At 41.9% G+C, this 25,561-nt stretch overlaps 1 protein-coding gene across 2 annotated transcripts in view; it reads right to left on the bottom strand.

Moving 5' to 3' along the window:
* The window catches only part of SCN8A (sodium voltage-gated channel alpha subunit 8), a 120,153-nt gene that overhangs the window by 71,551 nt on the left and 23,041 nt on the right, over positions 1 to 25,561 (bottom strand). For both annotated transcript variants that reach the window (XM_077753419.1, XM_077753418.1), the window contains exons 2-9: positions 22,279 to 22,397; positions 20,220 to 20,309; positions 19,455 to 19,583; positions 17,538 to 17,629; positions 6,661 to 6,882; positions 5,175 to 5,238; positions 3,085 to 3,226; positions 231 to 437 (exon numbers count right to left, since the gene is read on the bottom strand). In XM_077753419.1, the coding sequence (XP_077609545.1) occupies positions 231 to 437; positions 3,085 to 3,226; positions 5,175 to 5,238; positions 6,661 to 6,882; positions 17,538 to 17,629; positions 19,455 to 19,583; positions 20,220 to 20,309; positions 22,279 to 22,397 (1,065 nt within the window). The remainder of the gene's footprint in view (positions 1 to 230; positions 438 to 3,084; positions 3,227 to 5,174; positions 5,239 to 6,660; positions 6,883 to 17,537; positions 17,630 to 19,454; positions 19,584 to 20,219; positions 20,310 to 22,278; positions 22,398 to 25,561) is intronic.

Below are 25,561 nucleotides of genomic sequence, written 5' to 3'. Positions count from 1 at the left end.
AATTGAACACTAAACAGTTGAGAAATTCAACCAGAGATCATATCAACAGACTATGTGGCCGTGAAGACGAATGGAATAACCGGGCCAGCCATCTGCAGTTGTTACTTGGGTCCTTTTAACCAGATTGGTGGCTTCTAATTGACAATGTGCCTAGGAAAGATCAACTGCAGTGGCAAATCAGGCTGGGCCTGAGTCACGGCGGTCTGGCCGGCAGGACGCTGATCACCAACCTGTGCCTCTTCCTGTTGCTTCTTAAGTTGCTCCAACATTGCTTTGAATTCGGCCTCTTTCTGCTCGGCCTCCTCCAGGGTTGCCTGATTCTGTTCTTCATAAGCCATGGCCACCACAGCCAAGATCAAGTTCACCAGATAGAAAGAACCCACAAAGATGACCAAGACGAAGAAGATCATGTATGTTTTTCCAGCAGCTCGCAGGGTCTGTAAAGACAAAGACCATTTTCTTTTCTTTTTTTTTTTAAATGTTTATTTATTTCTGAGAGAGAGAAACAGCACGAACAGGGTAGGGGTAGAGAGAGAGGGAGACACAGAACCAGAGGCAGGCTCCAGGTTCTGAGCTGTCAGCACAGAGCCTGATGCGGGGCTGGAATCCACGAATTGTGACATCATGACCTGAGCTGAAGTCGGATGCTTAACGGACTGAGCCACCCAGGCGCCCCAGACAAAGACCATTTTCTGAGTCCTGTGAGTCAAATGAAGCAGGCAGAAGCGAGCTCATGGGTAACAGTCCTCTGCAGGGGCACCGCTGCATTTCTGCCAGAACGGGACCTTGGTGTGGGTGTGCCTTCACACTGCAGAGTACTTAGCACCCCCAGGGGCCAAATGGCTTCCTCTAGCCTCAGTTCAGAGTAAATGTCATTAGTATCTCCCATGCCTTGTGACAGAAAAAGTCCTCCTCCATTTCCACATACTCCTGATACTCTGCTTTCGTGGAAAAATGCTTGATTTTTTTTTTAAAGGGGAAAATGCTGTGAGCTAAGAATTAGCTTTGTCAAAAGCTAATTTGTCAAACAAATTTGACTTTGTTAGCTGGTTCTAAAACAAGTATAAAGAAATGAATACAAGACTTCAGCTCATTTATCTACTGGTCCTCAAAGAGCACTAACAGACAAATTCCATCTTAGGAATCGGGTCCAAGTCAACGGAAGTCCCCATCTTGAGTGACATCCTTCCTTTCCTTCTGCAATAGGGTGGGTTTTTAAAGAACAGAGGAGAAAAAAGTAGGAAGGAGGATCCTAGGACTATTTCTTTCACTAGCTGTGAGTAAAGAGACATCAAAGAAACTTGGGTTTTAGGTTATGTATATGCAACTCACTCTGCTTAGATTTCATCATTATTCTTTTCTTTTTTTAAAAAAAATATTTAGGGGCACCTGGGTGGCTCAGTCAGTTAAGTATTTGACTTTGGTTCAGGTCATGATCTCACAGTCTGTGGGTTCGGGTGCTGCGTCGGGCTTTGTGCCGACAGCTCAGAGCCTACAGTCTGCTTCAGATTCTGTGTCTCCCTCTCTCTCTGCTCTACCTGCTCACACTCTGTCTCTCTCTCAAAAATAAATAAACATAAAAAAAAATTAAAAAAAATTTTTTTATGTTTAATTTTGAGGGGGTGGAGGAAGGGGCACACAGAGAGAGAGACATGTATCCGAAGTAGGTTCTAGTCTCTGAGCTGTCAGCACAGAGCCTGACACGGGGCCTGAACTCTCATCAGTGAGATCATGACCTGAGCCAAAGTCTGACGCTTAACTGACTGAGCCACCCAGGTACCCCCACTGTTATTCTTTTCAACTACAAATATTTAATGGAACTTAGCATCAACTACAAATATTTCACAAGAAAGATTTGAACCTGAGAGAACTCTAGGCTGTCCAATAGAAAGTAAGAATTCCTTACGGGCTCTGAATTAGAAGGGCTCTGAATTAGAAGCTTCCCTTCAAGGGGGGCCTGCATGACTTAGTCAGTTAAGTGTTTGACCTCAGCTCAGGTCATGATCTCATGGTTTATGGGTGCGAGCTCTGCAGCTCAGAGCCTAGAGCCTGCTTCAGATTCTGTGTCTCCCCCTGTGTGTCTGCCCCCCTCCCCTACTTGCATTCTGTTTCTCTCTCTCTCTCAAAAGTAAATAAACATTAAAAAAAAAAAAAAAAAAAGCTTCCCTTCAAGACATTCCTTCATGCCTGAAGGAGAGACACAGAGAGATAAAGCACAAGTGGGGGAGGGGGACAGAGAAAGAATGAGACACGGAATCTGAAGCAGGCTCCAGGCTCTGAGCTGTCAGCCCAGAGCCCAACGCAGGACTTGAACTCAAACCGTTGAGATCATGCCGTTAAGCCAAAGTTGGATGCTTAACCACCTGAGCCACCCAGGCACCCCAGCATGTTTCTTATTCTTGAACTGGCATCACCAAACACCAGAGTCAAACAGAAAACAATGAATTATCATGGAATTTCTAAGCTGAAAGACCCTTAGCAATCACCTAGACTTACTTCTCCATCACCACCAGCAAAGTTAAAATACTTGCCCATAATCACCAATGTAGGCCAACAGAATGGCAGACCTTTTTTTTTTTTTTTAATCTGTCACAACCTATCTGAATAAGTCCACATATGTTACAAATCTCAAAAATATTGATATGTTTAGAATCCCAGGTCTTTGTGGATAGAAATCTTATCTTTCTAATGTCTAGCCTAGTGCTTTGTACAGTATATTTAATTGATGTTCCTTAAAAAGCCTCCCTAAGCCAAAAATCTGAGCAGAGAAATACTGCAGATGGTCTGGTGAAACAACAGGAAGTAAACCGAGAGCAGATTCCCAGGCCAGGCAAAAGGCTGTCAAGGCTGTGAGCCTCTACAAGTTTTACACGACTGGGCACTAAAGAGACAGGGGCAAGAGCTGGGAGAATTCAACTAATTTTGTAAGTCAGCCGACTCTGAGAAATAATATCCCAAGATCCTGCATAATATCTTCACTGAAGTTCTCTTACACAGAATGTCTTCAAGCCCACATACCTTTATACAAATTCTGTCACCAAAGAAAAAAAAAGCAGCACTCAAAGAAGAGGGATTACTACTTACCAACTGATACAAGTTTTCCCAGTAGTCCTGGGTCATAAGGCGAAATAATGCCAAGAAGGCCCAGCTGAATGTGTCAAAGCTTGTGTAGCCGTAGTTGGGGTTCCTTCCTGCTTTCATACACTGGTACCCCTCTGGGCATTGCCTGAGGAAAGAAAAGGAATTTTGGGGCTTTTCAACATAATTCTATCCAATTCATCAACTATAAGTCATCTCCATGACTATGGAGATAACAAATAACCATCTAGAAAGTCAGGCCAAAATACAGGTATTACAAAAAAAAAGGTCAACTTTTCAAAAAAATGAGGTCTTGGGGACAGCCTAGGATCAGAATCACCAGGCTTGCCTCTTTAAATTGCTGATTCCTATGTTCTACCCAGAGTAGGAATAAAAGCTCTGGATATGGGAGCCACGAATCTGGATCTTTAAAAAAATGTCTATTTATTTTTCAGAGAGTGGAAGTGGGGGAGGGGCAGAGAGAGGGGGACAGAGGATCTGAGCATCTGCAGTGGGCTTCGCACTGACTGCACGGAGCCTGATGTGGGGCTAGAATTCACCAACTGTGATATCATGACCTGAGCTGAACTCGAAGCTCAACTGACTGAGCCACCCAGGTGCCCTCCGGGATCTGCGTTTTAAAGAGATGATTTGTATGCACACCAAAATTTGAGAACCACTGTCCCAGATTCATACCGATGTGCAATTCAACCAAATTCATCTTAGCTATGATCCCAAATGACACATGGCTAGCTGGAAGTTCCTCTTCATCATCTTTATTCTCTTAACACTCACCAAGAGGACCTATGTCATACTGGGAATTTCAGTGACCTCGCTTTTACCAGCTCTCCTGCTTTTAGACTCATATGATATGTATTTCAATGCAACTTCTGGTATCTACTTTGATATAGAAATTAAATGGACATCTAGTTGTCACGGTCATCTTAAAATACTAATTCCTAGAGGACCAGTATACTCTAGAAAATGATGTGACACCCTCACTTTTATGTAACCTTCTGTTTCCAAAGCCTTTTTATATATGTTATCTAATTGCATCATTACAATCAATAACCCTTGAAGGAAGTGTGAATTATTAATTCCATTTTATGGATGAAGAAATTGAAGGTCAGCTAAGTGAAATGGCTTGCCAAAAGTCTTAGAGCTGAAAGTAGCAAAATCAAGATTTGCATTATGTTGTTATTGTTATGTTGTTATGTTGTATTAACTTGTGTTCACAGCAGCATTACTCACAGTAACTACAATACAGTCCATTGACAGCTGAATGGATAAACAAAATGTGGTTTGTACAGACAATGGAATATCATTCAACATGAAAAAGGAAGGAAATTCTGATAGATGCTGTCACATGGATAAACCTTGAGGACATCACGCCAAGTGATAAAAGCCAGTCACAAAGAGACAACTGCTGCATGATTTCACCTACATGAGAGACTTAGAGCGGTCGAAATCATAGAGACAGAAAGTGGAATGGGAGGGGAGGGGGAAATGGGGAGTTAGTGGTTAATGGGTATGGTTCAGTTGGGAGGAAGGAAAGAGCTGGATGGTGGATGGCTGCACAACCATGTGAATGTACTTAATGCCACTGAACTTAAAAATGGCTACAAGAGTAAATTTTATGTTCTGTGTATTTTACCACAATTTTTTTAAAAATGGAAAAAAATTACTATGCTGCTACTCATTCCCTTCCCCGTGCTGTCACGCCTAGTATGTTTTGGGTCATCGTTGGTACTAATCTATCACCAAGACAGTGTCCCTGCTATATATGTTATTAATTAATTGTAGTATAAGACAATGGGAATCTATCAGAAACAGGCAAGATACCTGGGGTTGTAGATGCCATCCTTCTTAGCCTTTTACGTTTTTTATCTTGGCTTGAGACTATAGCCACATTCACCTACTAGTGAAATGCCAATTTTGGACGAATAAATATGAAACAGAAAGAAAATCTGAGCCAACCAATACGTCAGACCCAGTTAGGATCTACTATATGAGCACAAAGAAAAGTGAAAATACTGCCCATCTTCATCTGACACATTATTTTAAGGGACAAGAATAAAATTAGGTGAGCCACTTACCCAGCATCAGAACTGTTCCCACAGAGTAAAGGTTCCAGCATGCCAGGAACCGTGTAAAAATTTGCTAGAAAAGTTTGAAGAGGCAGGAAATGAATAAGGCACATACAAGTGAATGAGAGAATCAAGTTACACTGTTCCTCATTAGCCCCAGCAGAAATGGTTGTTGATTTTAGCTCGCATAAATCTTTTCTGACAGAGGAGAACCTGATAAAAATTCTTCCCTGTTATTTTCATATATATACTTAAAAATGCTACCATGTCGTCCTAATACAATGTTCTTTTCACACACACTTGACTTCCCCTCATATTTCCAATCTATATGCTAGTTTCTGGGACTTGAAATTAAGGGGTCTAAAAGTGAGTTTTCTGAGCTCCTTATTCCTTTGTACAACTTTGGCCTTCTATCCTTCTTCTTTCTCCACGACAAACGAAAATCCTCACTGATCACATTACCGTGTCCTATATTAAATTAGAAGGCAGGTTTCCCTTTCCTGTATGTGTCCCTGAAATTCCCTTCGCAACATTTTCTTACGGCTACTTAACTGCCTTTATTCCTCAGAAGTGACTAATAGTGGTATTGTTAACTTTTCCCCATTTTATTTTATTAAAAACTTTTTAAAAAATATTTGTTTATTTTTGAGAGAGAGAGAGAGAGAGAGAGAATGTGTGAGCAGGGAAGGGGCAGAGAGAGAAGGAGACAAAGGATCCGAAGTAGGCTCTGCACTGACAGCAGAGAGCCCGATGCGGGGCTCAAACTCATGAACCACGAGATCATGACCTGAGCTGAAATCGGACACTCAACTGACTGAGCCACCCAGGTGCCCCGGTCCCCATTTTATATAAGTACCACTGTTCCCCATTTTATATAAGTACCACCACACCAAACGTTCCTTAGCATAAGACCCAAGTGGTTTGATTCCTGAAATGAAATGATTCAAACTCTTTAACTATAATAGGTTCAAATGCTTACTTAGCGATTACCTGACTCCCCACACCAGACCGACTACGAGGTCTTAGTAATATTAAGAGAGCTTACCATGCATATTCTGAACTAAATGTTTACGTATCTGAGCTTACCCAACTAGAGCAAACGGTATTTTTATCAAACTCCTAAGCCTGATTTTCAAAGCAAAAGTTTAGGAGTGCCTGCAGAAAAGGTACAGTTTCATCTATGGCCATACCACCCTGAAGGCGCCCGATCTCATCTGATCTCGGAAGCTAAGCAGGGTCGGGCCTGGCTAGTACTTTGATGGGAGAAAAGCTATAGTTTCATTTTTGGCTTTAAAAGGAGAGAAAAAAAAAAAACGCCAGAGTGCGCTTCTGAACAAATCCTACCCCAAGGAAAGGGAACAAGCTCCTCAGGCTGTTTCAGTAGCACTGGATTCCTTTCCAGCCCCAACTACTTTTAATGCCCAGTGATGGCTTCGGACCACCTAAACAAGAGACAGGCTTGTCTTGTACTTCTTGCATGAAGGGGCCCACCTACTTTTATTATTGATATACTCTTCCCAATCAAAGCCTTTGGTGCCATTTTCCAGATAGCTCTCATTGAAGTTTATGGGCCACACAACACACTTGTTTCGCAGATTTCCCATGAAAAGCTGCAGTCCAATCAAGGCGAAAACGCTCAGGCAAAACACTGTCAGAATCATCACGTCTGACAGCTTCTTCACTGACTGGATGAGGGCACCCACAATGGTCTTCAGGCCTGCGGAGATAGAAGCCCCAGAATCAGAGTCACCTCATACCCTCCCCCTCTTCCCCTAGCCTCCCTCTAGGCTACTGGCTTCTACTCCTCCCCACAGCACCACCCTCAAACCAGGGCCACTTTGTCTCTTGGGCCATGGGAATGACAATGAGTCAGCAATATTACCAATCTCTCCAGAAGTATCAATTCTAAATTCAATAATTTTTAAAAAGAAAGTTCCTTCTCCAACACACAGCTCTCTTCTTCCTGTACTTTCCTGAGTCTGACTGCTGTTTAGCCCCTCAAATGAATCAAGCTCTTACTTGCCTCAGAGCCTTCCTACATGCTGTTCCCTGTGCCTGGAATGCTTCCTTGCATTCATTCCCCTGTCCTACCTACCTAACTCCTATTCATCCTTTGGGCTCAGCTTAAATATCAAATCCTCCAGAAAGTCTTCCCTCACTTTACAATTCTTCTCCCTCCTTCCATTATTATTAATAATTCAGTAGCACCTTATATTTTCCTCTGTAGCATTTATCATAGTTATAATTAATTATTTATATCTGTCTCATTCACAGCCTTATCTAGACTGTCTAGCCCATGGCAGGTACTCAGTAAATATTTGCTGAATAAACAAATGGGAAAATCAGGGACTGAGGAGGTTTCCTGGTTGGACAGAGAAGTACTGGAAAGTTTAAAAGCCAAGTAGTGAGAAAGTACGATAAATATTTTCCCAAGAGCTCTGGAGATGCAATCCAGTATTTACGGTTCATCTTTCCATTTACAAATACACCTCACCTTTTCTGTATCACATATATGCCCTGTTCTCTACAACTGACCTTTTTTCTGTCCTAGGTTGAAAACAAAATAAAAAACATATAACCCTCTTGGATTTGAGGTTTAAATGCAAGCCACTGGTTCAAATTTGAATCTGCAGGTAGTTTTCTTAACTGCACACGGAGTGATCAGTGATAGGGGCCACAGGAGAGCATGATTATGGGCTCCTGATGTTTGGGTCAAAATGGATTCTGTGTGAGGCTCTTCTGGGAATGCCCGGGCATCAGGCCATCCCCAGGACATAGCCAGAAAAGAACTGAGCACTCTAGGGATGCCAGTGCACCAGGGCAGATGGGAGGCAAACACAGCACCTTGACACACAGGCCTCAAGAGTGACTGTACTCCCGATCCACTTCTGAAGGCAGGAATGGCAGACTGAAACTCAGGAGAAGTCCTAATCTTGGCTGTGAAGTGTGAAGCGAGGTATAGAATTACTCCTCTTAACTAAGTTATACCACTACTTGTGTGACCTGAGCAATTTGCCTAATCTCTTGGAATCTTAGGTTTTTCATCTTTAAAATGGGAGTAATTGTAGTTGAGTATCACAGGGCTGTTGTGAGGATTAAGCATGATTCATTTAAGCACTTAACATAGCACCTGGTACACAGCAGAGACTCAAATGTAAATTATTTTCGTCTGAACCTCAGTTGACTCATCTATAAAAAGGTATTTACAAAACCCCTCACTGGGCTGTTGTGAGGTTTAGATAAGGTAATAAATGTAAGATAAAATACCAAGTACAGTACCTGGCACTTGACACTTGGACGCTATCATTGTTACATATCCATTGCCCTCCTCAGAGATATGACTGGATCATGATACTACACGGCTAGCCTCGTACAGTGATCTAAGTCGGGGTATGGACATGATTTTTTTTTTTTTTGCGGTATTTTGCAAGTAACCACTTAGAATTTTCAAAGTTGCATTTGATAGTTTTCTATCCAAGTCCAATAATAATAATTCATGCTGTGAGAAGCACAGGATCTGGCATGAAGCATGCACTTTATATATATATATAAAATGTATAATATATACACATATCCTTTTAAGTTTATTTATTCTTGAAAGAGAGAGAGATAGAGCGCATGTAGAGGAGGGGCAGAAAAAGAGGGAGACTGAGGATCCGAAGTAGCCTCTGCACTGACAGCAGAGAGCCTGACACGGGGCTCGAACTCAAGAACCATGAGATGATAACCTGAGCCAAAGTTGGACGCTTAACCCACTGAGCCAGCCAGGCACCCCTCAGTTAATATATTTTTATTGAAAGAGCAAATGAATAAGAAGTTTTCTTTCCTCTCACAATATAACCTGAAAGGATTCTAAGATAAATGAAAGAAAAAAGAGCTATACATTAAGACTGCAGAGATATAAAAGTGTGCAAGGCCTGTGCTTTCTTATGGAAAAGACCTTCCGTGAAGATTGTGGCTACCAAAAGGATTAGGAAAAGCTTGCCTACTTTCAAAACACAGGACACAGGACATTTCTAACCTGATTGTTTCTCCTCATAAGGCTGTGCAAAAAGAGCACTAGATAGGGAATCCAGAAAGCAGGAATTCTGGTCTGGGCTCAGCCACTAGTTATGACCCACTGTACATCAGAACACATTCGAGCTTCCACCTAGTCTCTTCTTCCCATATACAGAGTGTTGATAAACACAGGAGTATGTGGCACTGGGCAGTGGAGGGAAAAATGAAGAATCTTCTTTAAAAGCTTTAAAAATAAGGCAGAGATCTTTATTTTTTTCAGATTAAGTAGCTGAAATTTCAGCCTTTTATTTGAAGGCCCCAAGAAACTATATCATAGACACACAGGCAAGTAAGAAGATACTGGTGGTATAAAAGAGGAGGCAACCGTCAGGATGTGAAAGTTGTTGCAGTATTATGGGCCTTATTTTCCTAAGTTGCTGAGGCACAGGAAAGTCCTTCATTGTATTTGGCTTGATTGAGGCGGGTCTATACTGGGTCAACAATTCAATTCTAGGTTCCTAAAATTATACAGCTCTGTTTTCAAAGTCAAACCATGTTTTAAAAAAAAAAAAAAAAGAATAGTTGAATAGGTCACTGAAGAATAGCTGTAGTTCCTCTTTCTAGACTTCTTTAAGAGCTTCTATCTCCCCTGAATGGTTCAGACAAACACTTAGGTGAACACGGGATGACTATTCAAAGCCATTTCTATTTCCATTTTAAATGAATTGAGAAAGGAGATGTAAGCTGTCATTCATATTAGTAACATGAGTATACTACTACAAAAACAGTCGAACCAATGCATTTGGGATATAAATACATACATAAAATAAAATTTAAAAACCCATACAATTTTAGAATGAGTCTAATCTGATTTTCCTGGGCTGGGAACTCTCGATGAATGAATGAATCAATAAAATAAAAATAAATTAAATATTTAAAAACCATACAATTTTAGCGTGAGTCTAATCTGATTTTTCTGGGCTGGGAACTCTCTGGACAGTTCCAGGCCGCGAGGCTCAGACAATCCCCTGTTCCATAAAGCTGGGCTTTCAGCAGCCTCGTCTGTAGGAAGTGACCTTGTGTTAGTAGTTTATAGATGTCAGGGTGGACATCTGACCTAAATACCAGTCCTTTCCTCCAGGAATTTTTATTTATTTATTTATTTATTTATTTATTCATTCATTCATTTTAAATTTCAAGCTGTTTTAAGTTTATTTATTTTTGAGTGTGGGAGGAGGGGCAGAGAGAGAGGGAGACAGAGTATCCCAAGCAGGCTCAGCATTGACAGCAGAGAGCCAGATCTGGGGCTCGAACTCACGAACCACGAGATCATGACCTGAGCCAAAGTCAGATGCTTAACCGACTGAGCCTCCCAGGCGCCCCTCCTCCAGGAATTTAGAATGGACAAGAGATAGTCCAGTAGTGCTTTCAAGTGTAAAGAATGATAACATAAATTTGGGAACTAAGTGGTAGCCTTATTCTGTCATTATGTTAGGATACGTCTGAGAAGTAAAGGCAGTTAGTAAGCTAAGAGATAGAAAAAGGAAATGGATGCATGGAGAGAGAAAAAAAACATTAGACAAAGTACTTCCTGGTATCTGGAGCTTTCTGACTCTGCATTCTGGTTTCACTGGCTTCCAGAAGCCCAAGAGCATCCTAGCCCTTAGATTCCCTGAAGTACTCATATATCCTTTCACTTGCAACCAAAGATGTTCCACTAATATACTAATCATACACGGAACTCATCACTTTCCTGGGAATAGACCTAAATGCTCTCAATCAGCTGGTTTCAAATCTTTTCTCCATAACCCAGATGTCACTGCTGAAGAAATCTGTAAACATGAGTCAAGAAAGCCAAAAAAAAAAAAAAAAAAAAAAAAAAAAAAAAAAATTCAAGTGTTTTGTTTTGAAGCCTAAGGTTTAGATCAACTCCCTGGTGAGAGTTCTTTCAGCTTTCAAGAAGTTTAAAGTAGAAACTTAAGTTGGAAATGGCATTTAGGTATACAGGTGATCACAGAAACAAATCTCAATTAAGCAACAATAACCACTAATAACACTACTGATGGCTGTCTACAAAGTTTACTCTCCAAGATTCTCATCCAGGTCCCACAGGAAGAAAGGGGAGGTGATGTGATGTTAGCAACCTGAGGCAGATGCAGAATTACACGGCACTACTAAATGTAAATGGTCACTGGATCATTTGGCCTCAGCCAAGACTCTTCTTCTTTCCATTAGGGCCCATGATGGTGAATGGCCATACTTGTAGAAATCAGTGCCAAGTTAGGGAGATGGTGCTATCAATGCATGCATTTCTTTTTCTTTTCCCCAGTTTTATTGAGAAATAATTGACATACATCACTGTAGAAGTTTAAGGCGTACATCATGATGTGAAATGTGAGATGACTATGAAATGATTACCACAGTCAGTTCAGCTAACATCCATCTTCTCATGTATATACAATAAAAAGGAGGAAAAAAGGAAACAAAGGAAAGAAAATTTCCTTGTGATGAGAACTCTTAGGAGTTACTCTGTTAACAACTTTCCTATATATCACACAACAGTGTTAGCTATAATTATCATGTTATTCATTCCATCCCTAGTACTTATCTTTCTGTTATAACTGGAAGTCTGTACCTTTTGACCACCTTCTTCCAATTCCTCCCACACACTCTCCCTCCGGTACCCACAAATTGTATCTCTTTTTCTATGAGTTTGTTTGTTTTTAGATTCCACACATAAGTGAGATCATACATTCCTCTGTCCAACTTATTTTACTGAGCATAAATGCCTTCAAGCTCTGTCCATGTTGTCACAAATGGTACGGTTTTCTCATTTTTTATACCCGAATAATATTCCATTGTGTGCGTGTGTGTGTATGTATGCGTGTGGGGGTGTGTGTGTATCTATATCTATTTCTATATCCATATCTATTTCTATATCTATATATCTCACAACACTATGGATGCATCCGTGGACACTTTGGCTGTTTCCATGTGTTGGCTATTGTAAATAATGCTGCTATGAACATGGGGTGCAGATATCTTTCTGAGTTAGTGTTTTCGTTTCCTTTGGATATATTCCCAGAAGTGGAAATGCTGGATCATATGGTAGTTCTATTTTTAATTTTTGAGGATCCTTCATACTGTTTCCCATAGTGGCTGCACCACTTTACTAATCCCAACAATGTGCAAGGGTTCCCTTTACCCCATATTCATGCCCAGTGTTTGCTCTCTCTTGTCTCTTTGATGATGGCCATTCTAACTTATGTGAGGTGCTATCTCATTATGGTTCTAACTTGCATTTCCCTAATGATTAGTGATCCTGAGCATCTTTTTACATACCTGATGGTCTTTCACATAATGTATTTCTTGAGCTCAAGCTCTACAGCCTTGCCAGCAGCGACTGACACGCTCCAGTAAATGCAGCCAGGCCAAAGCACTTCCTGCTATCACCAACACAGGTCACTGAAGTATGAAGCTGCTGGCAGAATTTCTGACCTGATGCATATAAGAATGGAAAATGCCACTGTGCTGGCTGTGAGGAGAAGTTGCCTTGCTTCTTCTACTGGCTCACAATGCCACACACCAGAACCAGCAAGATACTGACTGAAAACTGATTATCCAAAACAGAGCAGAATGCTCCTTCAAACAACTCCTACACAACAGAGTGTGCAACAGAAGCCACATGGGGGCAAATTGGACAGCGAGAACTTTTGGAAGAGGCTAACATTAACTCGCACTGGGATGTGTCTGAGCAGAAGCAGTTAAAACATTTACTGTAGATCAAGAAAAGACAGCTGGACCCAACGTACAGAAATGTCAGCTACCAGGGAGGAAGTTGGGACATTTAAAGAATTGTGAGAAGCAGGTGAGGCCTCTAGGTCCAAAGGCACCTCTGAGCCTCCTGTCACCTTTGGTGGCATCCAGCCATCCCCTGAACAAATGAACAAAGCCTGCTTCTGTGCCAAGTCCAGAGAAACCAGCTTTGCATGCTGGGATCAAAATCTTTCACCATGCTGATGCCAGATTATAGATAAAGTAAATTTCTATTTCCTGATTCGTGGCTGAAAAATCTAGCTGGTTTGAAGCAACGCGAGCTAATTCTACAAAACTCACACAGGCCTGGGCCTTGAGAGGATTAACAAGCAGTTCTCACTCCAGGGGAAATAAGTTTCCCCAATTCCCAAAGTCTGGCTTGGTCCAGACAAGTCCTAGGGTAAATTTGTGCCAGGCCAATTTTCTCACTGCGGGTTCAAACCTCACAATGATATTCATGACTGGGAACAATTTGGGAGAGACCTGGAGGCATGAGATTTATGTACTTATGACCAGATTTATATCACAAAGTCTCAGCGAAATTTAAACTAGCTCCCAAAGGTGGATTGGTGGGACCCTATGAGACTTCAGTGTTTCCTCACTGAGGGCCACTGTGTTAAACTTTAGCTATTCTTTTCTGAGAGGCAATGTGGGAGAAGGAGAAATATGAAAGCAACTGGATTAATAACTAGAATACTGTAAAGGAAACAACGAGGCTAAATATAGTCTGAAAACACTTCCTATCCCCCTTCACTGTGCAGCAGAAATTGTCATATTCATAATGCACACATTTAAAGAAAATGGTTTCTTTGTGAATACAGGGGTGGGAGGAACAAGGGCCCATCATTTTTCCTACTTCTTATCTGATACCACAGGTAAGTAGAGAAAGTAACAGAAATGAAAGCCCAGGAATGAAAAATCAAAGAGAAAAGTGATCAAGAAATTACAACTCTAAAGACAGCAAAATGATATTAAACTAGTTTGGGCAAAGAGAGAGGTGGTGCTTTTCAGGAGTCACTGAAATGATGGTAGAAATGAGAAGCAACTGGCGAGGAAGGCCTTCCCAACCCATTTTATTTACACCATTCAATGCCACTCTCTAGGAAAACCCTCAGACACCTGCTTTGAGATGTCCGCCCTACCTCTGGGCAGATCGGTCCTGGGGCATGTGGCCAGAGCATGGAGAAGATGAAATCACTCAGAAGCTCATTTTTCTGCTTGGGCCCCAAATGAATATAAAACAAAAACAAAATTTTAAGACAAAAGTCTCCACGTAGTGGACACTTCAGTGTCAAGTTGAATCTGGCAAATTCCAGACCTAAGAAAATGTAGAAAGGGTCTCTTTCTGTAATGGACCCTTCCAGGACGCAGTTTGCAAGCACTGCTCTTTAAGCCAAGCTCTCTGAAGCAAAAGGGAAACCATGTGTGATGCATGTCTAGGTCTTGAGTCAGAAAATAAAAAGGGTCAGAATGTGGGTTTGGTCTTTTCTAAGCCACAGGAAGGCTCTAAATCAAAGCACCTCTTATCCAAAAGGCTGGAGCGAACGGACGCACCGCACTATCCCATCTCCTGGGAGTCCTGACCATCCTGACACATCTAAAATATCTACTGAAGGTGCTAAGGGGGAAGGCAGTGTTGGCCCAGGTGAGTGGCGAGTTCTCCAGGAAAGGAAGACTCTCATGAAGGGAGCTGGGGGCTTCGGGGGATCTTGCAGACCCCACGTCAGTTCTGTGCTTGCTCTTGCTGCTGTTTCTCCCGTCAAGCTGGGAAAAGGAAAAGGCAAAGAGATCAATCCCACTGAAGTGATCCAGGAGAAGACTTGGTGTGCAAGACAGTGGCTTTCGCAAAGAGGGAACTGAGGCCCGGCTCTACAATGGAGGAAAAAAATGACTGAGATTTCCAATCAAGAAATGGTGTCAGGTCTACTGACTCATACAATGGTATTCCCACCTTGACAGGAGACTGGGTAACAGGCAGGTAGGAACAGGGCAAAGCCCTCTATAAGTAGTGCAGGGGGCGACAGGCTTTGGGATAAAAAGTCACACTTTAATTCAAGTATCAATTATACCACTCACTGACAGAGATCTATTACTGGCTTTACAATCCCTTAAAGTTCTTCTCCATCCCAGTTAACTTTGCAAAGCCAGCTCGAGTTGGGGTGCTTCTAGAAACAGGAATCAGGAATCTATTTCAAATCATCCAGCTGAGGTCTAAACCCTGACCCAAACCCTTTCCTTGAGTTTAGGCTTCTTCTTTAAAATAATAATTGCTACACTAAAATCATTTATGGAGCCCTACTACTGTTTGTAAATACTAGAGACATGTGTTTATAAATATATTTTATAGATAGGTTGATTGATTAACAGTAAGGCTAAATAATGCGAGACCAGTCAAGAGTTATCCTGTAAAAATGCTGTGGTCAGAAGTTATCCATACAGCAGAGTCAGAAGCTAAGAGCTAGACCAGAGATAGCATCTGCTGTCCTAGTTAGTGAACAGAATGCAGCTTTCCAATTTAATTCTGGAAGAGAAGTTTCGAGATCACAAGAACATAAAGAGACAGATGCCTTGCAGAGTACGTTGGGGGAAGTGAGCAGAAAACATAGGATCATATTTAAAAGAGGCCAGAGAAGAAAGAGAGCAAAGGAAAAATGAAAGTAAAGACTTGGTACTCCAGATGCCTTAAAAAATAAGACAAGGCCTGCCTAAGGGTTAAGCCACCATCAATGAGCTGCATGAGGCTGCCCAGAGAATGAACTGTGCTTTCTGTCAAACGGATGTAAAATGGCTAGGAACCGAACCTTGATTAAGTCAGGGTTGTAGTTTTTAGCCAAGAACATACTCTTTTTTTTTTTTTTAAAAATGTTTATTTATTTTTGAGACAGAGAGAGACAGAGCACGAGCTGGGGGGGGGCAGAGAGAGAGGGAGACACAGAATCCGAAACAGGCTCCAGGCTCTGAGCTGGCTGTCAGCACAGAGCCCGACACGGGGCTCAAACCCACGAACCGTGAGATCATGACCTGAGCCAAAGTCAGACACTTAACCGACTGAGGCACCCAGGTGCCCAAGAAGAATATACTCTGATTGACACCCAGCCCCTGGTTGATAAGGAGAAAGCTCAAATTGCCTAATAGAAAGGTATTCATTTTTGGTCGGGCCCGAATTTACTGGCCCACTTCATGGCCCAAATTTGTAAATGGAGAAACTGAGGTTTATCTTCCTTGGGGTTCTCAGAAAGCCACATTCCAAGCCAGCCTTCTCCAGGATTCTACCTTTGTGCTTCCCTCTCTCTGTGTCTGATATTTAGATAAAGTTGAAAGGGGGAAGAGAGGAGTATTTCTGAGTCAGCCACAAGAAGAGCCACGTGATACCAGGAACAGGATGCCTCTGTTCTTCATGTCCCTGTTCCCGACAAGACTGCACTAAAAAGCCTGGTCTCTTGGGAGTCTTCCCTGAAAACCCCTGAACACCACTAAAGTCCAACCAGCAACCGCACAGTCTTGATTTCTGTCACTTTACTGCCAGTATATCTCAGGCTCGCAAGACTAACTAAAATATCTTCCATTCCAGATTTCGAAAACCAGTCTTTAAAAAAAATAGTTACGCACTACTCGGTAGTAAGGATTGAGATTAAATTAAGGATCTTAGCTTGGGGTCCACAGATGGGTTTCAGAGGGGTCTGCAAACTTTCCGCTGATCCTCGAAAGGACCCAAACCACTGGGCCAGCTCAACCAGGACCAAAAATAAAATGGCAAAAATTACAAAAAGACTGTCAATTAACTACCTCTCAACCACCCACGGATTCCTTTTTTTTCTTCTCAAGTTTCTGTCCTTTCTGTTGGCCCACACATTCAGATGTACGTCTCTTATCTTACCTTGGATAGCTTTTACCAGCATCTGCACAAGCTCTCATTGGGATTTGTGTTTGCAAATGGTCTCTGAATGTACATATAGCAGATGTCCACTGGTTCTTACTCCAGTGAAACAGATAGCGACAGAATGTGATAGACAGTGATTCTTAAATTTCAGTTCCCTAACTCCAAGGCTCTTCAATTTGGCTACCACACTGGACTAGTCAACGGGGTAAGTCTCTTCTGTGGTTAAACAATTCCATTAACACAGTAACAATAGAAGTATAGTTCATTGAAGAACATCCCATCCGCAAACCATGCGACAGGAAGGCTAGAAATTGCAAGCAATGGGATGCCAGTGAATGCTAAAATTACTGTAATTCCATGAGGCCAGGAAGCACAGGATTTACGTTCAGAGAGACGGCTAGCTCTGTGACAATTTTTTTCAGAGAGTGTAAGATCCAAGTGATGTTTAAGCACGTGCTTCGTCAAAGCGTGGAATGGGGGCTGCATGCCTGGCAGAAGCGCTGTCGCTGAAACTGCCTTAGGACCGACAGGCCACCCCGGAGGCCGTCTCCCGGGAAACACATGCGGAGTGCAAGGCCATACCAATTGTGCTGATGCCAGCTTTAGGATGTGGTGAACAAATGAATGGAGGGGAAGGAGAAGATGAGGCGGCCGGTCTTGTGTATAAAATTTCTCACCTGGAATTACAGAGATAGTTTTCAAAGCTCGCAGAACCCTGAATGTTCTCAGCGCTGAGACATTGCCCAGGTCCACAAACTCTGTCACATATCTGTAGTAAGGGAGGTCACACACAGACACAAATGACAAACACAGGCACGAACACAGAACACCGAAGGGAAAAAAAACGAAACCACAACAAAACAAAAAGTACAATACGTCACGTCAGGGCCCTAACCCCACACCTAACACCAACCCCGGGCCATCTTACCTGGGATTACCGAAATAGTTTTCAAAGCCCTCAGTACCCTGAAAGTGCGTAGAGCTGAAACATTGCCTAGGTTTACAAACTCTGTTATATACCTGCAGAATCAAACCAAAGTTAACTTGTAATGGTACCACCGGGCGAGGGTTTGACAATGGGGGGAAGAAAGGGTCTTACATACAAGCTATGACTTCATTTCTTTTTGTTGGTGAAAAAGAAAATTTCAAACCATAAACACTTAATTTTTTTTCCAACTGGGCAAGGAGAATTCAAAAGAACATCTGAAAGAACTGATACATCCGGGAGGTTCCGGGGGGTTTACTCTCTTAATCAGCATCGTACTGTGGAGATCCCGATCAGAGGGACTACTCTGTCCACTCATTACGTTTAGTAAAAAGGAAGGCTGGGAGGTAACAAAGGCTCATGTCCCCAAGCTTTGCGAACAATTTCTTAGAAAAAGGAGACACATTTGTGCAGCAGAATCCCCATAAAAACAAATTTACATTAAAGCAACTCCGTCATTGGCAATGGCCAACCGTGCCTAAATGCCTCTATACAGGACTTATCCAGGAGTTGTATGCGAATCTTTGCAGTCGTGCCTACAGATGAAGCTTGTAGCCTGTGACATACAAAAGCAGGACTCAGGATCAGGGGATCAAAGCAAATAGTGTGTTAAGTGCCCATTTTGTCACCAGCTCTGTGCCTATCAAGGGCACTTAAATTTTTAATGAACACCAATGTGTACTCATAATGTTGGAAAGCTAGAAATTGCCTTAATATAACAGAAAGTCAAAGTTCCGGTTTCAAATATCCAATGGATACCATTCATTCATTCATTCATTCATTTATTCATTCATTCACATTTTCTAGTTGACATACATCTTTCTGATGCTCAGACCCGTATATATACAAACACATTCAACCTTTCACACATCTGCATGCACACACGCAGCCTATACAACACCCTTATACCCTGCTATGCCAGAGAGTGCTTTCCCAGCTGGAAGATTAAAAATAATAAAGTCTGTTATAACTCTTCTATCATCAGCTAAATTTCCCAAAGAGATACATGTTGTTAAAGCAACACAATTACCAAGGGCAGCTAGCAGACTAGTGGGAAATTATACTATTATCTGGCAATAGTTTGAAGTTCTGGTCAGCACTTCCTTAGGAAGTGACCAGTTTGGATACCCTGGCTCGTGTTTTAACTCTCAAATGTGCTGTGAAGTCCCCACCACCTGGGCCAGCTGCATGAAATTACATGTGCTAGAACACACCCTGGAAATGGATTTTCAGCTTAATTAAGGTTTACGTCTAAAACGTTTCAAGTCTTCACTAAGGTCCTCTAGCGATAAGTGTGCAAACCTCGGTCTGTGTTACGAGGGGGAAGGAGACATGAGAGCAAGTCCGTGGAAAAATCGCTTCCTACTTGCGGTCCTAGTGGTAAAGCCTTGGCTTACCTTCTCCCGGACAGACATGCTGCCACTGCCAAGACCGCCGAGCCCTAACGAGCAAGAATCACGGGGATGAGCCTGTATGGCCTCACGTGGTTACCCATCAACTCTGTTTATAGCTGGCCACACACGCACACTTACCAACACAGCCAGGCATGCAGCCACATGTCCACAACCATGCCCAGAACATCAGTCAATAAGGAAGGCAGACAACTTACGCCATCATGATGACACTGAAATCTAACCAGTTCCACGGATCCCGTAAAAAGGTAAAGCCATCTATGCAGAAACCTCTCGCAATGATTTTCACTAGTGATTCAAATGTATAAATCCCTGTGAATGTGTACCTGTCAAAGAAATGGATAGCTTGAGGTAAGTTCTGAACAGGCAGAAACTCGACATGAATCTTTTAAGGTAATGGTGCCTGAAGTGTGGCTGCAACTGATGAGAGACAAAACAGAATGGGTGCAGCCAGTGCAGCAGGAAGAAAGGCAGGGGGAGAAAGGGACGCTTTGAAGGAAACTTACTGAAACACAAAACCAAGTACAACTTTGGAACGCTGTGCTGGGTGCCATCTAGTAGGTGATCATTGTGAACCAGGTGAGGAGGCCCCAGAGCTATTTTTAATTTTAGACAAGTCAAAAAAAAAAAAAGGAAACCTCATGTTGGAGAAGAAGGCAGTGCCATGAGGGACTAACTGATGGCACAAGATGGCACTGGGGCAGCAGGCTGAAGGTGCTGGCCAGCACAGCCGAGGGTGGAGGTGAAGGGCAGTAACTTCCAGAGCACATCTGCTCTTTCTAGAGTTCACTTCTAAGGATATTTCCTAAATTCCACATGTTTCCTCCCCACTCTCTGTGAAGTAAAGAGTGGGGGGAAAAACGATTTTTTCCCCTTGATGTTTAAACTGTGCAAAGCAAGATTCGGTGAGTAGAAACCCTTAATACAAAGCAAGCAGACAAATAAATAAATGAGCTACTTACTCCACATTCTTCGACCATTCAGGAGGGTTACTAAAAGTCATGAATACACAGTTGGTCAAAATAGTGCACATAATGATCATGCTAAATACTGTAGAAAAGAGTCAAGGGAGAATAACAAAAATCGGGCCTGTTTTCTTCCTCAGAAAGCAAACGCATTTCACACTGGGTATCATGAGAATTAAACTGGTAACCTGAAAGGAGACAAAGCACAGAAGACAAGGAAAAGGCGAGGTGATAATGAAAACCACCGTCCACCCAGAATGCCACCGTATGTGTCCACACCTGACCAGAGAGCTGTGGGTGGACACAGCGGGATGGCCACTCTCTTCCAAAAGGGCTGTCACTGCTCTACTCCTTTTGGGTAAAATGCTCCCCGCTCTTGCCACTTTAGCCTCAGCTATGGAATAAGCCTCCAAATACCTTCATACGCAGTAACCAGAAATCTACCAGTCTACCAGATGCCCAGAGTCATCAGGGGAGAAAGTACATTAAGTCGAATCTGTGTTAGTCAGTACTCATTTATTAATTTATCTTGCATAACTACTTACTTGAAAATCTACATGCAATTAATGACTTATGTTGAATTTTACTGGAAGTACAGTTATGGACACAACGTTATGTTAGCTTTGGGTTTAGAACGTAGCGGTTCACTTTTTTCCCTCGTTCGCCAAAGGGCCGAATTGCCCTTGGTGGGGCAACGCTACAGCCATTATGTGTGGCATTTGCATGATTTGGGAAACCAGTTATGGCCTGTTGGGGAAGGATTTCAGGGACATCTGCACCATCGTACCCCTAAAAATTAGATAATGGGGTAAATTCATCTGATCATTTTGAAAGTGCCCTGGAATGTTTATGGGTAACAAACACTTCTGTTGCCTTTTCAGTCCATCCAAGATTTTTCTCAGCCCTTTCTGTTCTTGTCTACTGAGAAAAACTCCTGTAGGTCAGCATGTGAGTTATTCAAACTCAAACTGTCACTTGAACAAGCAGAGAAGCCATATCTCATTTGTTGCTAACTCACTCTCTCTTGCTAATGGTATTCACCATCTTCATTCTGCTAAGTTATAAAAACAAAAAATACTTCTTACAGCTGGATTTTTCTTCACTATAGTTTGGTTTTTCTTCCAGGAATAATAACAGAAGACAATGTCTCCTGATCCAGCAAAAAGGGAAGAAGTCCACTGTGCATTATTTATTCCTTACAAACCTTTAGATTTCAGAACTATGTTACTTGTAAACCACAGATTTCAGAATCAGGCTGCTAAATTCTTAAGTGTTAATAAAATGTGGCAAAAGCTTAGCAACCCAATTTGCCAAAGTTGTAACTACTGGCTTCCTCATCTTTCCTGGAGGACACACTCCCCTTGGGAGCACAGGGCTAAGTACTGACACATTAAACACCAACCATTAAATTTAAAGTTATGCAGAGTAGCTAAACCTATCACATAATTTTTCATCTGTCAAATGCTCTCCTATATTCATAAGATAAAAAATGTCAGGCCACATGAGTAAATTGGCATTTTTTGTTTAAGGGCAGTAAAAATACCAGAAAGACTCGTATCAGTCTTACAATCTAGATCCAAACCTCTGTACTGAGGAGGCCGTTTAATCTGAGAAACTGTCTCAGACACTTTCCATACTCGTTGCTCAAGAAATCAGAAATATTCAAGGCAGATCTCTAAAGCATTCATTCAACTATCTGTGCTCAAGAAGCAGCTTTTCAAAAAATTCTAACATCGGACTTCCATTAAAGAACTGAATCATATGCCTCAGGATAAAATTACTGAAGTCTGAGCACTTTTAAAAAGTTACAGGTTACCATGTTAATTTGTCTGTCTTCATGATGCCAACAAAATTCCAGACTCCCATGATATCATCCTAGGAAAAAAGAATTTGCTGGAGCTCTGCTCAGGATCCGGTGGAAGTTCACTCACACTTCTGACCGGGGGATTAGTCTACACTAGTGATAAAATATTTAATATACAATTTGATTGTCAAAGTTCAGAAACATATACCAGTGAGCATGCAATTCTGCATTCCACATTTGCAAAAAGGATATGAATGTATCAAAATTTTAATAGCTATTCTTCTTATCAGGTTAAAAGGACTTAAAATGTACAAGGCAGGCGTGGCACTAAATCTGAAGAGAGTTTTCCCTCTGTTTAATACTACAAAGGTCTGTGGAGAAAGAAAAAGAGAAATGATTAAAGCATGGGAATTAATCACCACATGAAACAACATTTTTCTAGGCAAGAAATAAATACACTCAAATGTACTCATACTTTTGACTTCCCAATTTGGTTTCTAAGGCAAGAAATCTTAAAGCTCCCTATCTTTCTTTCCTTCACCTCCCTCCCCTGCCCTGCCCCAGATTATATACATAATACACAGTGGGCACTGTCTTAGTTTCATACATTTCTGTAAATTTCTTTCCTTCTTTCAGAAATAAGCCATTTGAATTATACTGGGGCCATATCTACACCAGCTCTGGACAAGATACTGAAGTTCATAAATATTCCTTTACTCAACGAATGTTTCCTAAGTCCCTACTATGTTCCAGACAATGGTCTAGGTGCTTGGGAAACAGCACAAGGCTACCATGGTGTGGGGAGTTTATATTCTAATGGGGAAGACAGACAACAAATAAAAAACACAAGCGTGGTAAGTGCTGTGGAAGAAGGAGGAAGATGAAGGAAGAAGAGACGCAGAGTACTGGGGTCAGGGGATGAGTAAACAGAGAGGTGACAGTTTTAAAGGCTGTGGTCAGGGTAAGCCTATTGAGAAAAAAGATAGAAGCAAAGACTGGAAGTAAGTAAGAATAGTTCTTCATTCCACCAATATACACCTACCAAGTCTATCTGCTTTTTTAACTTGAACATTTTTTTTTAACGTTTATTCATTTTTTGAGAGACAGAGACAGCGTGAGCAAGGGAGGAGCAGAAAGAGAGGCAGACACAGAATATGAAGCAGGCTCCAGGCTCTGAGCTGTCAGCATAGAACCTGACGCGGGGCTCGAACTCATGAACTGTGAGATCACAACTTGAGCCGAAGTAGGACGTTTAACCAACTGAGCCACCCAGGTGACCCAATTCTATCTGCCTCTATTTTCAGTCTATTTAAGAGCCTCTATTATCAGTCTTATCAAAATCATTCAACCATATTTCCCGCCACGAATCTTCCTGTCTGGCCAAACTAGTACATGTTACAGTAACTCATAACTCTGGCCTTTGTTCACACTGCTTGTCCCACCTAGAATGTTTTTCTTGTCTCATGAATTAAATTCAATCAAAATACTTTTGAGCATCTACTTTGTGTGAAACTCTAGGTTAAAAAACTATATAAAATTGTACTTTTAGAGAAGACATATATGTGAACTAGTAATTATGATGCAGGGTAAATACAAAGTTCATTAACAAAAATATGGGTAATGTATGAGAGGCAGCGGGAGGGAGAGTTTTTTCTCCCTTTAGGTAGAGAATGAAAGGGAAGAGAGTGAGCTGGACGGTGTTCACAAAGGAAGGTAACTAGTATTTGGAAGGCTGTTTTTTGTCCCCCTGTGTTTATTTATTTATTTTGAGACAGAGAGTGCAAGCGGGGGAGGGGCAGAGAAAAAGGGAGAGGGAGAATCGCAAGCAGGTTCTGTGCTCGGCACGGAGCCTGATGCGGGGCTCGATCTTCCGAACTGGAATGACCTGGGCTGGTATCAAGAGTCAGATGCTTAATTTGACGGAGCCACCCAGGAGCTCCTGGAAGGGGTATTAAAGGATAAAAGGGGAAAGGCTGGCAGGTAAAGGGCGAAAGGTTGGCAGGGAAAGGGAACAGCATAGTATGTACGGAGGCTTAGTAGCACACAACTGTGGGTTGTTTTCGGGGGAATGACAAGTAATTCGGGGTTGTGGGAGGATCAACAGGAAAGGAGTGCAGCAGACTGTGAAGCTGGAGGTGTAGGGGTCCCACTAGACTGAATTCCTGAGGAGACTAGGCCAGTGGCAAGTACAGAGCACTAGCGCCTCACTGTGCAGGTGAGAGAGCAAATGGTCAAATGTTGGCCATTTTAAGTAGACCTTTTAAAAAAGGTAGGGTAATACATGCTTGTAATTGCATACAAGGCACAGAAGACTTAGGTTTTATCTCACTACCCAAAGATAAGCTTTGCTGCTTATACATCTTTTTTTGTATATCTTCTCAGAACTTTACTGTGTATTTACAAGCACACAGATAGAGCCTTAAAAAGACTCTCTTTCTCTCTTCGATGGGATTGTACTATAAATACTCTTCTGCACCTTGCATTAAAAAAATGATCCCCCACAAAGAAAAGCCCAGGACCAGATGGCTTCACTGATGAATTCTACCAAATGTTTGAAGAATTAATACCAATCTTTTGCAAACTCTTCCAAAAAAACAGAAGATGACACACTTCCCAGCTCATTCTGTAAGGCCAGTATTGCCTTGATACAAAATTAGACAAAGATATCACAAGAAAAAAAACAACTCTAGACTAACATCCCTTATGAATATAGATACAAAAGCCTCAACAAAATACCAGCGAACTGAATCCTGCAGCATAGAAAAAGGATTATCTGACTCGATCTCAGCTCAGGTCATGATCTCATGGTTCATGAGATTGAGCCCCGTGTTGGACTCTGAGCTGACCGCACAAAGCCTGCTTGGGATTCTCTTTCTCTGCCCCTTCCCTACTTGTTCTCACACATTCTCTCTCTCTCTCTCAAAATAGATAAATAAACATTAAAAAAAGGATTATATACCATGATCAAGTGGGATTTATTCCAGAAATGCAAAGATGTGAAAAATAAATGTAATGCAACATATTAATTAAAAAAAGGACAATAACCGCATGATCATCTCAACAGACACAGAAAAAGTATCTGACAAAGTCCAACACTTTTTCATTTTTTTAAGTGTTTATTTTTGAGAGAGAGAGAGAAAGAGAGAGAGAGAGAGCAAGAAAGGGAGGGGCAAAGAGAGAAGGAGACACAGAACCCAAAGCAGGCTCCAGGCTCTGAGCTGTAAGCACAGAACTCGACATAGGGCTTGAACCCATGAACCATGAGATGATGACTAGAGTTGGACGTTTAACTGACTGAGTCACCCAGGCACCCCCAATGCTCTTTCATAATAAAAACACCCGACAAACTAGAAATAGAAGGGAACTTCCTTAACCCGATAAAAAGTATCTATGAAAATTCCACAGCTAACATCACATTTAATGAAAAGACTGAAAGCTTTCTCCCCAGGAGCAGGACAAGAGAAGGATGCCCCTCTCACCACTTCTAGTCCACACTGTACTGGATGTTCTAGGAAAGGCAATTAAGCAAGTAAAA

Source organism: Crocuta crocuta, unplaced genomic scaffold, assembly GCF_008692635.1.
Source record: "Crocuta crocuta isolate KB4526 unplaced genomic scaffold, BGI_CrCroc_1.0 scaffold30, whole genome shotgun sequence".
NCBI classification, from domain to species: Eukaryota; Metazoa; Chordata; class Mammalia; order Carnivora; family Hyaenidae; genus Crocuta; species Crocuta crocuta.
The sequence above is the reverse complement of the archived record's forward strand: the minus strand, read 5'-3'. Positions and strand labels throughout refer to the sequence as shown.